At 34.6% G+C, this 14928-nt stretch overlaps 1 protein-coding gene across 1 annotated transcript in view; it reads right to left on the bottom strand.

The window, feature by feature from the left end:
* ATRNL1 (attractin like 1) overlaps positions 1-14928 on the bottom strand; it is a 1293617-nt gene that overhangs the window by 540854 nt on the left and 737835 nt on the right. Inside the window, exon 26 of the mRNA XM_069099032.1 lies at positions 14608-14686. Coding sequence (XP_068955133.1) covers positions 14608-14686 — 79 coding nt within the window. The remainder of the gene's footprint in view (positions 1-14607; positions 14687-14928) is intronic.

Below are 14928 nucleotides of genomic sequence, written 5' to 3'. Positions count from 1 at the left end.
CATCACTTTCAAACCATCTCCTAACCATGCCCTAGTCACTGCATTCTAGGCACTTCTACATGTTGTCCTCCCCAAAAGAATATAAGCTCCTTTAGGGTACAACCAATGTGACTTTGTTTTTCTGTCTTTAGGGATTAACCCACTGTTGGACGTACAGCAAATGCCTAATGATCTTCTCTTCCCCCCCCCCCCCCTGTCTCTCTCTCTATGCCTCTGTCTGTCTCACTTTCTCCCTCTCTCTCCCCCTTAGGATAGGATAAAAATCAAATAGACATTTGAGGTATAAAATCTAAATTCTATCTTAAGGAAGAAATTTACAACAATAATACTTTGAATGGGATACATAAATATGGGAAGCTATATAAACAGCATATTGTACTATATTTTATTAGGATTTAATTTACTATGGTATATAGATATTAATAGTGTTTGAGAGTAACAGTGCTTTCCTATTATAAAAGTCTCATATCTATACCCTAAGAAATAATGTCTATCAGTCTTTCTGATCTGTATACTATTAGCAATACGTAATATCAGTCAGATCCATTTTTAACAAGCAAAAGTCATCTCTGAAATTCAGATCTCCATTGTTAAGAACTCATTAGTAATTTGGTGGGTGGGAGTGGAGTGGCAAAGATAAATCTTAGCTAGGTCTAGATTCTCAGCTTATGTTTTGTCTGTTTTACCTTAAACCTTTAAAATAAAATCAACATCTTTAAGGTCTTCTCAACAGGACAGTTTATTCCTCTCCCTGTCCCTCTTGCCTCCTCTGATGAATTTTAAACTCTGAACTGAAGGCTGTCTTGCTAGTCTATCACCTACTAAAGAGTAATGCTTATTTTTATTGTCTCAGGGCTACATAAAGAAAAGACCTTATGGTAAATAAAATTAATATATAAATAGTTGTTTGGGTCTGCTTTCAATGCAAATTTATCACACTAAGTTGGACCTGTGGCTTTAAATGCCTGGCAGCTTCAATGAATTATACTATGACATGACCATGTAGGATGTAATTTACTATTGATACATATTTGTTTAAGTCTTTTTTATTTCCTCTATTTCCCAATTTTCTTTTCCCTTTGTACATATATTAGATGGATCAAATTACATTTGATTAATCAAACTGTGAAAACCTTGAGGGCAAAAAAAACACTGATTGTCATTTTGTTTAGCTAGCACAACAGGGACTCAAAATGTAAATTGAAGAAAAGTAATAAAAAACTATTTAAAATAAGCACTCAAAAACAAATTAAAATACCTTCTACATTTACACCACAAATTAGTTCATAGAAAACAGGTATAATCCAAATCAGTGCAATAACTTATACTTTCTTTTCACCCTTTATAGAAAACAGTACATCAGGTTGGATAGATTTATTGCAATATTGAACTCAGACAGCTTACTTTGAAATTGTGTCATGCTAACCACTGATTAATCAAAGAGGCATTCTTTTGTGGGTAGAGTATAATGAGCACTTGGCTTAGACTCAGAAGATCTAGGTTCCAGTCACAAATCCCAACACTCTTAAGTAATCATTGTTGAATCACTTAATCATTATAAACCTCAGTTTCCTCACATGAAAAATGTGTATAATATTATATGCAACCTATGCCTTATAGAATTGTTGAAAAGCAAACACTTTTAAGAACAGTAAAAGTTGGGGATGGAGACAAGATGGCAGAGTAGAAACAGAACTTCCACGGGGCTCCCACTTCCACCTGCTCCAATACATGTGAAAAATGACTCTAAACAAACTTTAGAGCTATATAACCTACAAAGTGACAGAGAGAAACTAACCTCCTGTTGAAGACAGTGTGACAGGCTGGCAGGCTGGCAGGGAGGGGCCATCTCAGCACTCTAGGTGCTGAGCCCAGCCCCACAGGAGCCTGAGTTTGTAGCTTCAGGGCACCCTGACCAGCCATGGCTAGAGGGACATCAGGAGAGTGGATAACCAGAAGCTGTAGCGGTTTCCAGCATTATCAACCCATAAATGCCAAAGACAAAGTGAGAGGTCAATGGACTTTGGAAACAGGGAGCCCAGAAGTGTTGTCTGGCCTCTGCACATGAAGGGAGAAGTGGCCAAGGCGTGGTGGCCGCAGTCACTTGACTGCTTCAGAGCTCCTGGCCTGCAGATTGTAGGGGGACCAAATGGCCAGTGTGAGGGGTAACTGCTAATGTTTTAACCTTTCTTGGCTCTGGATCCTGTCCTAGGTGGAAGTCCTGGGGTGTGTGACCAGTGTGCCAGAGCCAGTGGAGGCTTCTGAGAGGGCACTCAACTAATAGTTCTGGCAGCTGAGAAAACCCCAGGGATTTGGGATAAAGCTATCCTCTCTGAAAGCAGAGTTCTACTGTGACAAAAAGCTCAAGAGTCAAGTGGTTGAGTGGCAACATAAGCAAGCAGGGGAAGCTGGAAAAGCACAGCAGTCTGACTTTGGATTTCTTTTTTGGGGACACAAAGGATCAAGACATGGAACAGGAGGAAGACAATGAAGAAAGAACTCCTGCACCAAAAGCTTCCAAGAAAAATATGAACTGATTACAAGCCATAGAGGAGCTTAAGAAGGACTTTGAAAACCAAAAAATAGACTTGGGAGAAAAATTGGAAATAGAAATGAGAATGACGCAAGAAAATTATGAAAAGAGAGTCAACAACTTGAATAAAGAAAATAACACCTTAAAAATAGACTAACTCAAATGGCAAAAGAAGCTCAAAAATCCAATGAGGAGAAGAATGCCTTAAAAAGCTGAATTTGCCAAATGGAAAAAGAATCTCAAAAGCTCACTGAAGAGAATCATACCTTCAGAATTAGATTGGAGCAAATGGAAGATAGTGACTTTATGAGAAATTAAGATACTATTAAAAATGAAAAAATAGAAGACAATGTGAAATATCTCATTGGAAAAACCACTAATCTGGAAAATAGATCCAGGAGAGATAATTTAAAAATTATTGGACTATCAGAAAGCCATGATCAAAAAAAAGAACCTAGAAAACATCATTCAAGAAATTCTCAAGGAAAATTGCCTTGATGTTTTAGAACCAGAGGTTAAAATAGAGTTTGAAAAAAATCCACCAATCACCTCCTGAAAAAGAACCCAAAGAGAAAACTCCTAGGAATATTATAGCCAGGTTTTGGAGCTCCCATATCAAGGAGAAAATATTACAAGCAGCCAGGAAGAAACAATTTGAATATTGTTTAAATCAGGATAACAATCAGGATAACACAGGATCTGGCAGCTTCTACACTGAGGGATCAAAGGGCTTTGAATATGATATTCTGGATGTTAAAGGAGCTGGAATTAAAAGCAAGAGTTACTTACCCAGCAAAACTGAGTATCATGTTTCAGGGGAAAATATGGTCATTCAATGGAATAGAGGACTTTCAAGAATTCTTGATGAAAAAAACACAGTTGAACAGAAAATTTGACACCCAGATATAAGAATCAAGAGAAGTATGAGAAGGTAAACAGGATAAAGAAATCATAAGGAACTTATCAACGTTGAACTATTTACATTCCTACATGGAAAATTATAATTGTAACTTATGAAACTTTTCTCAGTATGAGAATAGTTGAAGGATATATAAATGCACATACATATATTTGTACACATACATATATGTCTATAAAGGGGGGTATATGTGCATATGAATACATATGTGAGTGTTTGTATATATGTGTACAGGTATACATAGACAGAGGGCACAGGACTTATTGAATATGAAGGAATGATATTTATAAGGTGAAATTGAGAGGTGAGAGAGGGATATAATAGGAGGATATGGGGAGGGACAGAATGGGGTAAATTATCCCATATAGAAGAGGCAAAGGAAAACTTTTACAATAGAGGGGAAGAATAGGAAAGCAAAAGGGAATGAGGGAACCTTACTGTCATTGAATTTGGCTTAGGGAGAGGATAACATACACAGTGAATTGGGTATCTCACCCTACAGGAGAGTAGGGGGGAAGGGGATGAGAGGAGAGATGATGGAGGGGAGGGCAGGTTGGGGTGAGGGAAGTTGGAAGCATACACTTTTGAAAAGGGACAGGGTCAAAAGAGCGAATAGAACTAGTGGGTGGCAGGATAGGATGGAGGGAAATATAGTCAGTCTTTCACAATATATCCACTATGGAAATGTTTTGCCTAGCTACACATGTACAACCTGTATTGAATTGCTTATCTTCACAGTAAGGGTGGGTAAGGAGGGAGGAAGAGAAAGAATCTGGAATTCAAAGTTTTCAAATCAAATGTTTTTAACAACATATTTAAAAAAAGAATAGTAAATGTCTAAAAATTAATAATATCTCTGAATGCAAATAACAAAACATATCTCCCTCCTTTTGGCAAAGAGAGTACCAGGAGCTATGGGAGCAGAATTTGTATACAATGTCATATATAGTCACTGCATTTTCTTTTTCTTAGCTATTTCTATTTCATACAAGAGAATGGTATAATCTAATAGGTGGGAAGTCAGTTCATTTGTGTTTGTGGCAGGGAAAGAGTATGGCATCTAGGAATGACTATGTTGTCAGTAATAATAATAATAACAATAATAAATACTGTTAAGACTTTCTATATATTTGTTGGTAATGATGGTAGTAGTAGTAATAATCATTGTTGCAGTCTTATTTGTAGTCATAGTCAGAGTAGAATAGTAGTAGATTGAAAGAATATTTAAGGAACACTTAGTCCTCCTTCAACATTTTATCATTATGTGGAAATGACCCCAGTGACTTGACAGCTATGCATGCAGATCATTTGTAAGGTCCAAAATCAAGCTTTAAAAGCTTTTATCATGGGCATATAAATGGATGTCACTCCTGTTGTCTAAATATCAGCTTAGAGATATTTGGAGAGGCTTATCTTCAAAGTTAGGCTACTAGGGGATGAATAATTTTTCTGGCTAGGAAATTAATGAAATCACTAAGACCCAGTTTGGTTGTAATAGCATGTATGGAGGAAATCTCACACTGATGATGTAATGGGTCCTTACAGATGTAACAATGATAGTAGTAGTTATTGCTTTATTCATAGTATCATTTAAGAATATGTCTACCTAAATTTTCTTAGTTCATTTTCAGGCTATTTTAAGTATGTACTTTATATTAATTCTCCAAGTACAGTAACATAATAATTATATAGGAACTTACAATAATTTCATTGTAAAATTAGCCATTATATTTTTCATTTGGGAAACTCAAAAGAAAGATGAAAAGTTCTAGGCACTGATGCAAAAGAGAGATTTTAATAGGTATAACTGTTTTCTATTGGAGTTATGACTATAAATATTTGTTATGCAGAACTGTTTTATGATCTTTTTGTAATGGGGGTCTAGTGTATCATAAACCAAATTGGCTAGTTAGGAAATGCTACTTTGGATGAACTGCAATGATATATGAAGGATATGTGTGGGTGAACATGCTGTAACTGACCTACAATATGGCTGGATGATCAGAAGGAACCTTTTCTCATTGACTATATAGATGGAATAGCCAAATGCTTTTAAAAGAGACTAAGACAGCACTTGCTGACAGTCTTTGCAGCACTAACATTTGGGAGATGAACTAACTTTCTCACCCATGCTATATAATGAGGTCAAGGTTTAGGAATTCTTTCTTCCCCTACCCCCCACCAAAGCTATAAAGTCCCTAAAGAATTGGGCTTTCTTGGCCTCTTGATCTGTTCTTTTCTTTCTTGGGTCCAAGGAGTTGATTCTTTGACCTTAGGAATTTCAAAATCCAGGCAATGAGTCAGAGGAGTCAGGAAATCTATACAAATCTAGATCAGATATTGGAGTCATAATGGCATTGAGGTCTTGAAGAACATGGAGTTATCAGTTGAAATAACCTTTTGGAATCCACCCCAGCAGAAACTAGCAGCAATCTAACACTTCTGCAAAGCCAGGAATCTGGCTACTTTTTGATATAAAGTTGGTAGGACCCATGCTATGTAAGAAATGAGCTAAATAGTGAGTCTAATTCCCAACAGAAACTGACAAGCTTTAGGGGGAATTATGGTCACAAGATTTTGAAGAAAAAATGTTTTCATTTTAGCTTCCTTTGTAAAATCTACCTGATATAAAGTGGTTAAATGGAACTGAAGTGATAACTACTAGCCCCTTAAAAAAGAGGGAAACACAAGTGGTGAGATCTCAAGTTAACTGGAGAAAAAGAAATATAAAACTTAGAAAACTGAAGGCAGATGTAGCAGACTTGTCACTTAGAGAATAGGATCAAGGTATATCTGTCACATATTTAAACCAAATCAGAGTCATACAGTCAGTGGTTAATGAAAAGAACACTGGACTCCATCAAAATAACTGGATTTCAGTTCTGGCTCTGCCTCTAACTAGCTGTGTAACTTTGGACAAATCATTTAAACTAACTATAGACCTCAGTATTTTCATGTGAAAAGTGAGGAGGTTGAATGAGATACAAAAATGTTTCAAGGTCTACATGCCATGATTCAATGTGTAATGAGAATATTTTATTTTACAATGAGAAAGGTTACAATCAAAGTCCTCAAAATGAATTATTTGGAATACTAATTCTCAAAAGTTTTTAATGAAATTTTGCCTGTTTAAAACATAGCTAACAAATATTAATATTTTTTTCAGGGACACAACAGAAAATACTAACAGGAGGTTTTGAAATCATCCTAAAGTTTAGATAATAGAGGTTGTCCAAGACAATCTTGCAATTGGTAAATGTACCCTGGTTCATTGTTGGGAGTGGAAGAGAAAGCAGTGTTGCAACTTAAAGAAACTTGTATTTCTAGATGTGGTTATGCCACATAAGTGACCTATACATAAAATAATAATTATGATAACAAGCATTGTATCTGGTATAAAAGACTTTTGACCTTTAAAAGAAGTCAATTTGACTGAGGTCAAAATATTCACAGGAAAAAAGAGCAAATTTTTTCACAGAAAAATGTTTATTGGCTTATTTGTGGATATTAATATGGCCTCAACAGTTTTCACTATATATTAGGATTTAAATATGTAAGATATGTATTACTTTATATTATTTTCAATAATATTTCCACCCTATTTTATGAAAATATGATACAAAATTATTTTTGTATAATTTCTAATTTAATTATTTTTAATTTTCCCTAAGCAAGCCTTAGTAGTAAATTGGGAATCCAAAGTGTCAGATTTCCTATATTAATTCATTTCTACTGTCTTGTCTATTATCTAAGCACCATGGAGAATTCTAGAACATAACGGTGGATATTACATTATTTCTGTCATAAATTATAGTATTGTATATGTATTATGTATATGTATATGTATAGTATAGTAAATGTATTATATACATTGCATTATAACCTCCTAGATAACTAAAGCTATGTCCTATTCAACATTTTGTCCTGTCATGAAAAGGCCTCAACAAATACTTCACAGGATCATAGAATTGGAGCTTTAAAGTATCTTGTAGATTATCTAGTTCAATGTTCTCATTTTTTAGATAAGGAAAATGAGGACCAGAAAGGTGAGTCACTAAAAAAGCACGACTTGAGTGTAGGTTCTCTGACTCAAAATCCAGGGCTCACATGACACTACCAATCTGTCCAATTGAACTGAGCCAACTAGTCTAATTTGTAGGCTATTTTTGTGCCTATGTTTGCTTATGATAACTTGAAAGCTTTAGAAACTAAGGTATCTTGAATGCTCATGTTTAGCTATCCTCTAGCAAATATTATACTTACACATAGATATTGGTATGTATTTATCCCTAAAGCAAGAATCTCCAAAATGACTGATGAATGCTAAAATGTTATTTGCATCTTTTAGATGTTACTTTATAGAACAGTTCATCTTATACATGTAATAGGAAATCTAGGTGCTTAAGGATGTTCTACACACACAAAAAAAAACCAAAAAAAGATTTTATAGTATAACTGCAGCATGGAAAATAAAGAAATCAACAAACTAAGTGTCATTTCACTGACCTCAGGAAAAAAAGCGTTAATTTATATTTAAAAGAAATATCAGAATAGGGCAGAGCCAGGATGGTGGCATAGAAACAGGAAAACTATGTGAGCTCCCCGCCATAACCACCTTGAATACCTACAAAATATGACTCTAAACAAATTTTGGAGCTACAGAACCCACAAAGTGACAGAGAGAAACAAATCTCCTGCTGAAGGCAGTCCAGCACACCAACTGGAAATGTTCATCACAGAGCAGTGGGAACTGAGGCCAGTCCCCCATGAGATTGTGATTTTAGCCCCAGGGTGGCCCAAAACAGCAGCTACAGTGGAATTCGGAAGAGTGGATCACCATAAGCAGTGATGGCTTCCAGAATTATGCCGAAGAGAAAGTGAGAGGTTAGTGTAGAAATCTGTTGGAACTGGGGGGGGGGGGAAGTGACAGAGGATTGGTTCTGGACCTTGCCCCCAAGAGCTAGAAGTGCCAGAAGTGCAGCAGCCCTGAAGCTGCTTCCATGTGGCTACTTCAAAGTTCCTGGACTGCAGATCATAGGGGGGCCAAGCAAATATTCAGAGGGTAATTGCTCTTGCTTTAACCTGCCTAGATGTGGCTCATGATCATCCGTGGTGGTCCTGGGGTGTGTGACCAATGAGCCAGAATTTGTGGGGGCTGCAGAGACAGTGCCCTCCTAATAGCTCTGGCAGTTGTGAAAACACCAGCAATTTGGGACAAAGCTCTCCCTTCTGGAAGAGGCCTGCTGTGGCAAAGAACTCTAAAGTCAAGTAATTGAGTGGCAACATGAGCAAGCAAAGGAAACAAAGCAAGCATAGCAATCCAACTTTAGATTCCTTTTCCAGGGAAAACAAGGATCAAAGGATGGAACAGGAAGAAGACAACAAAGTCAGAACTACTGCACCAAAAGCTTCCAGGAAAAATATGAATTGGTTACAGGACATGGAGGAGCTCAAGAAGGATTTTGAAAATCAAGTAAGAGAAGTGGAGGAAAAATTGGGAAGAGAAATGAGAATTATGCAATAAAATCATAAAAAGAGAGTCAACAACCTGACTGAAGAAAATAACACCTTAAAAATACATTAACTCAAATGGCAAAAGAGGCCCAAAAAGCCAATGAGGAGAAGAATGCCTTAAAAAGTTAAATTTGCCAGATGGAAAAAGAATTTCAAAAGCTCACTGAAGAGAATAATTCCTTCAGAATTAGATTGGAAGAAATGGAAGCTAATGACTTTATGACAAATCAAGATACTATTAAACAGATACAAACAAATGAAAAAACAGAAGGCAATGTGAAATATCTCATTGGAAAAACTACTGACCAGGAAAATAGATCCAGGAGAGATAATTTTAAAATTACTGGAATACCTGAAAGTCCTGATCAAAAAAATGAACCTGGAAATCATCCTTCAAGAAATTCTCAAGGAAAATTGCCCTGATGTTTTAAAACCAGAGGGTAAAGTAGAGATTGAAAGAATCCACCAATCACCTCTTATAAAAGATCCCAAAAAGAAAACTCCTAGGAACATTATAGCCAGGTTCTAGAGTTCCCAAATCAAGGAGAAAATATTACAAGCAGCCAAGAAGAAACAATTCGAACATTGTGGAAACATAGTCAGGATTACACATGATCTAGCAGCTTCTACATTTAGGGATCAAAGGGCCTGAAATATGATATTCCAGAGATCAAAGGAGCTAGGATTAAAACCAAGAATAAATTACCCAGCAAAACTGAGTATAATGTTTTATGGGGAAAATATGATCATTCAATGAAATAGAGGACTTTCAAGCATTCTTGATGAAAAAACCAGAGTTGAATGGACAAATTGACATTTAAATACAAGAAGCAAGAGATACATGAGAAGGTAAACAGGGAAAAAAATAATAAGGAACTTATCAAAGTGGAACTATTTATATTCCTACAAGGAAAAATGATAATTGTAACTTATGAAACTTTTCTCAGTATGAGGATAGTTGAAGGGAATATAAATGTGTGTGTGTGTGTGTATATATATATATATATATACACACACACATATATATCTATATAGGAGGGTATATGTGTGTATGAATACATATGTGAGTGTGTGTATATATGTGTACAGGTATACATAGACAGAGAGTACAGTATCAATTGAATAGGAAAGGATGATACTTCAAAGGTGGCATTGAGAGGTGAGAGAAGAATATAATGAAAGGAGATGGGGACAGACAGAATGGGGTAAATTATCTCATATAGAAAAGGCAAGGGATAATTGTTACAATGGAGGGGAAGAACAGGAAGGCAAAAGGGAATTCAATTCTCATTGAATTTATCTTAGGGAGGGAATGACATACACACTAAATTGAGTGTCTCACCATACAGAAGAGTAGGGGGGAAGGGAATGAGAGGGGGGATGATGGAGGGGAGGGCAGGTTGGGGGGGGAGGATAGTTAGAAGCACACACTTTTGAAAAGGGACAGGGTCAAAGTAGAGAACAGAACAAGTGGGGGGCGGGATAGGATGGAGAGAAATATAGTCTTTCACAATGTATCCACTATGGAAATGTTTTACATAACTACATATGTATAATCTATATTGAATTGCTTGTTTTCCCAGTAAGGGTGGGTGATGAGGGAGGACAGGAAAGAATCTGCAATTTAACATTGTAAAATCAAATGTTTTTTAAAAAGTATTATTATTTTTATTCACATGCAACTGGGAAATAACATATACAGGCACTGGGGTATGGAGATCCATCTTGCCCTTCTGGAAAGTAGGAGTGGGAATGGGGGAGGATATAAGAGAGAGCAGATTGGGGAAGGGGATATATAGTGGGATTACTGTTTTGGGTTGTTGGGTACGGGAAAGATGGGGAGAAAATTTGTAACTCAAAATCTTGTGGAAATGTATAATGTAAACTTAAAATAAGCATAAAATTTATTTCAAAAAAGTAATATCAGAATAAACTGTAAAAGGAAAACATGGATACCATGATCTATTATACAATAATATGTATTTATAATGTTTTTAAAAGTCACTATTGAAAACACTTAAAGAAGTTAGGGGAGGTGGCAGAAGAGAGGGATGAAGTTATTCATAAATCATATGAAAGTAGGGTAGGTTGAAAAACATCTCATTTGACTGTAGAATGCCCATTATTTGATTACTTAGTGAAGTTTGCTTTTAATTTAAATCACATGATAAAATATGTGGGGTGAATTTTTTCCTAATTGGAAAGGTTAACTTTTTCTGTAGTTATTAAAATAAACATGATATTTTCACTGATGATACTATTTCAGTTATTAGGTCCTGTGACTTAAATAGATAACAATGCAGGGAGAAATGATACTGTTTTGATCTTTATGTTCCATGTGTCACATTGAAACTCTTCATATTTCAATTAAAAATGAATATCACCTCACATTTAAACAACTCAAGTGATTTTTTTCAACTTATGTTTACTCTTATGAAAAACCTATATTAAAAACAATATACCACTACAAAACATGACATTTTAAAGGAAATTATAAAGGACATGTAGTAAGAAGGAATGGACCAATCTTTCTGTTATTATAATAATCCTCTAACCAAAATTCACTTATTGTTTCCATTCATTAACACAGAATAAAAGAAAACTTTCATATCTTTAATAAGTTTAACATAGAAATGAGCTTGGAGCTATTATATGAATGGGTAATATTAAAAAGAAATCTTATGAAGTTTCATTTGGGTATTTTTAAAAGCCTTTGAATTCTCAGGAGAACTACTCAGAAGGAATCACATTAATAAAAGAACTCCGATATTAAAATTACACTCAGGTTACTTTTTTATATCCACAAGCTTATCTAATTAATAAAAAGTGGTAACATGTCTGATAGTGAGGATATATTAGCTGCATTTAAAGTATCTATAGTCTAAATACTTTTTAAAAAATAATTTAAACATTCACTAGATTCCTAGAAAAATAATTAATACACTTCTTCCCTTTGCTAAAGAACAATATTTCTACAATATAAGAATATCTGAACATGGAGATTTGGTTCAAATTGTTCTTCTTAGTTGGTAAATTGAGCAGAGATCTGTGAATATGAAAGGCATCTCTCTATTTAAATTATTTTATTCATTACCTATTATAGTACTATCACAGGTAAAACCTCTTAAGTACCACTTAAGAATGGTAAATCTGCATCTACCCATCACTGACTCCTGACACAGTCATTGTTTTTAGTTTATCCAGAAATCTGCCTCTGACATAGATGCAAATATGGGAGCTAAAGTCCCTCCTTTGGCCAAGTGCTAGGAGTTGAGGGAAGAGATCTGGCTAAAGCTAAAACCAAGGCCTCTTTTCCACTCCCCAAGCAGCAAGTCTACAGAGGTGTTCTATAAAGACAAGCTTGCTTCAATCTCTCAAATGAATCTACTTCTAACTATTTTGCCAATTTATAGATGATTCCTGTATGGCCAAATTGCCTTGTCCTATTCAATCAAGAGTCTAGTGCAGTATCACTCCAATTCAGGGGACTTGTTTGGATTTAATCCAATCCCATAATATCATCTAGTTAAGATATCAAGTCTATAATGGTATGGGAGTGGTTTCAACCCTACCTTCATACATGTTTTTATCCCCCAACTCTATGTATTATCCCTGTGAAATGCCTAGTCATTTCCAAGACTCAGTTCAAATTACACTTTTTACATGAGAGGCCTTTCATGATTCCCACTTCCCTCCTCTCCCAAGAAGTGGATACTTTCACTCAAAAATCACAATGCATCTTAAATGTGAATGAGTTGTCTCTCTTTGCTATGATGTAAGCTCCTTAAGGAAAAGGAATTCTTTTTTGTCTTTTTATCTCCATTGCTTGTAACATTAGTAGATGCTTAATAGATGCTTGCTTATTGACTGAAATATAAACGAAGGACAGGAACTTATATGGTTACCAAATTATGTTATATTAAATAGTGGGTCAAAGAATGGATCATAGACATGCTAAACAAGTATATTAAGGTAAGCAGAGTTTGCTTCCACAGGAGTTTATGTTTCTACCTTAGTAGAGTTCTTAAAGAAAAGTCTAGATTATTGCTTGTTGAATGTGATGTAATGAGAATTCCTGTTTAGGTAGTAGTTATCAATATGACCTCAAAGGTCAATTACTATTTTTTGTTTCTGCAATGAATGTTTCTCTTTCCATTGGCTCTAAAATTTGACAATCTAGGTCACAAGAAAAACCTAGAATATACTCTTCCTCCTTAGTAGTCAAACACACTTCTTCCCTTTCCTAAAGAACAATATTTCTACAATAAAAGAATATTTGAACATGGAGATTTGGTCCAAATTGTTAACCTTAGTTGGTAAATTCAGCAGAAATCTGTGAATATGAAATGTATCTGTCTGATTAAATTACTTTATTTATTACCTACTACAATACTATGGCAGGTAAAATCTCTTTAGAAATCAGAAAATATAAAGCCTTGGACATTACACTGGGAGAAAATTTGAGTAAATCTGACAGAGACTGGTTTGAGAGAACAGAAGCTGAAAATGTTATAAAAGTAGTAATAGGTTCCTAGAGTTTAATGAAATTTTAAAACATATCCAGGAGAATAATTAGGGAAAACTTAATACATTCACTAAACCTATAGATTCTGTAAAAAATGGACCTGCTTTTAAATATTTTTTTAAAAAGAAACAACCACTGTATCATAGCATCAAATCATTGTTGAATAAAATTACTCACATGGAAAGAATCACAAAATACGGAATAAAAGAATACTACTGTATTAAAAAAGCAAACTTCAATTAAAAACTGTGAGGAAAGAAATAATAAATGTATTCAGAATATTTGTCAAGCAAAGATTTGACTGTGACATTCCTTTGAACCTTTGAATAAAAGGAAATTCATGTAACAATAATGATTGTCTAATATATATTTATATAATTGGATTGTGAAAATTGACTGGATATATAATTATTTGCCCTTTATACATTACCAAATTTCTCAGACTTCTAAGGTATACAGATCTTTATTTCTCATATACATACATATATATGTATATGTGTATATGTATGTATATACACAAACATAAAGTTTTTTAACCTAAAACATACTAGGTGATCAGGATAAATTCAGAATTCCATTCTCTAAGAAAATAATTATTATAATTTGAATGAATTATAACAAAATAACCCCTCTCCAAACTCACTAATACATGATCATCACTGAAATTATATATAACCTTAAATGTATTACCTAATTTACAGTAGGTTTTTAAACATCATACTGATTAAGACAAATGGCTTTCTTGAGATTTGAGGGTTAACTTAGAGACAACTGTTTATCTACATATGTGCCAGCATTTATGTACTGTTTACTTTCAAGGTTGTTATTTATAAGTTCATACAGCATAAGAGGAAAAGAAATTATAGGAGAACACTATAACCAGTGATATGAGCAGGCCCTCTTTTATCCACCAACTTCTAACTAACTCTTAGATACTGATTTAATTTAATTATAGCTTAAAATCTGCCACATAGTACAAAACTAAAATTGCATTAGAGTTCCTTGCTCTACCTAAACACACAAAATTAGGCAAATTGGTTCATGAATTTAAAATAAATACACAAGCACTATGTGAAACATGCATGTAACCCTTTATAGTAGATATGGTTTTGATACCTCTCTCCGTCGAGAAGCCCAACAAGTTTGTTTAATCTTCCAGACAACAGCAGCTACCAGTAGGAGGGATAAGAAACAACTGGAAAAAAAAGAACAAAGACAATGCTATAAGTAAAAAATATAATTATAATATCAGATCAAAAAAAGAAAAGGAATCACAGGCTATTTAGAAGTAACTTCCTTACCTTGAAAATTATTCAACAAAATAAGGATAAATACACAAGTCTTAAATAGTGCCAAAATATTATTTTTGCTTCGGCTAAATCTGGAAACTTATCTTCAGGCCAAACATGCATAAGGCCTTCAAGCTAGCAGATGAAA

Source organism: Petaurus breviceps, unplaced genomic scaffold, assembly GCF_028583685.1.
Source record: "Petaurus breviceps papuanus isolate PSGF00001 unplaced genomic scaffold, PetGlider_PUasm1.0 37, whole genome shotgun sequence".
NCBI classification, from domain to species: Eukaryota; Metazoa; Chordata; class Mammalia; order Diprotodontia; family Petauridae; genus Petaurus; species Petaurus breviceps.
The sequence above is the reverse complement of the archived record's forward strand: the minus strand, read 5'-3'. Positions and strand labels throughout refer to the sequence as shown.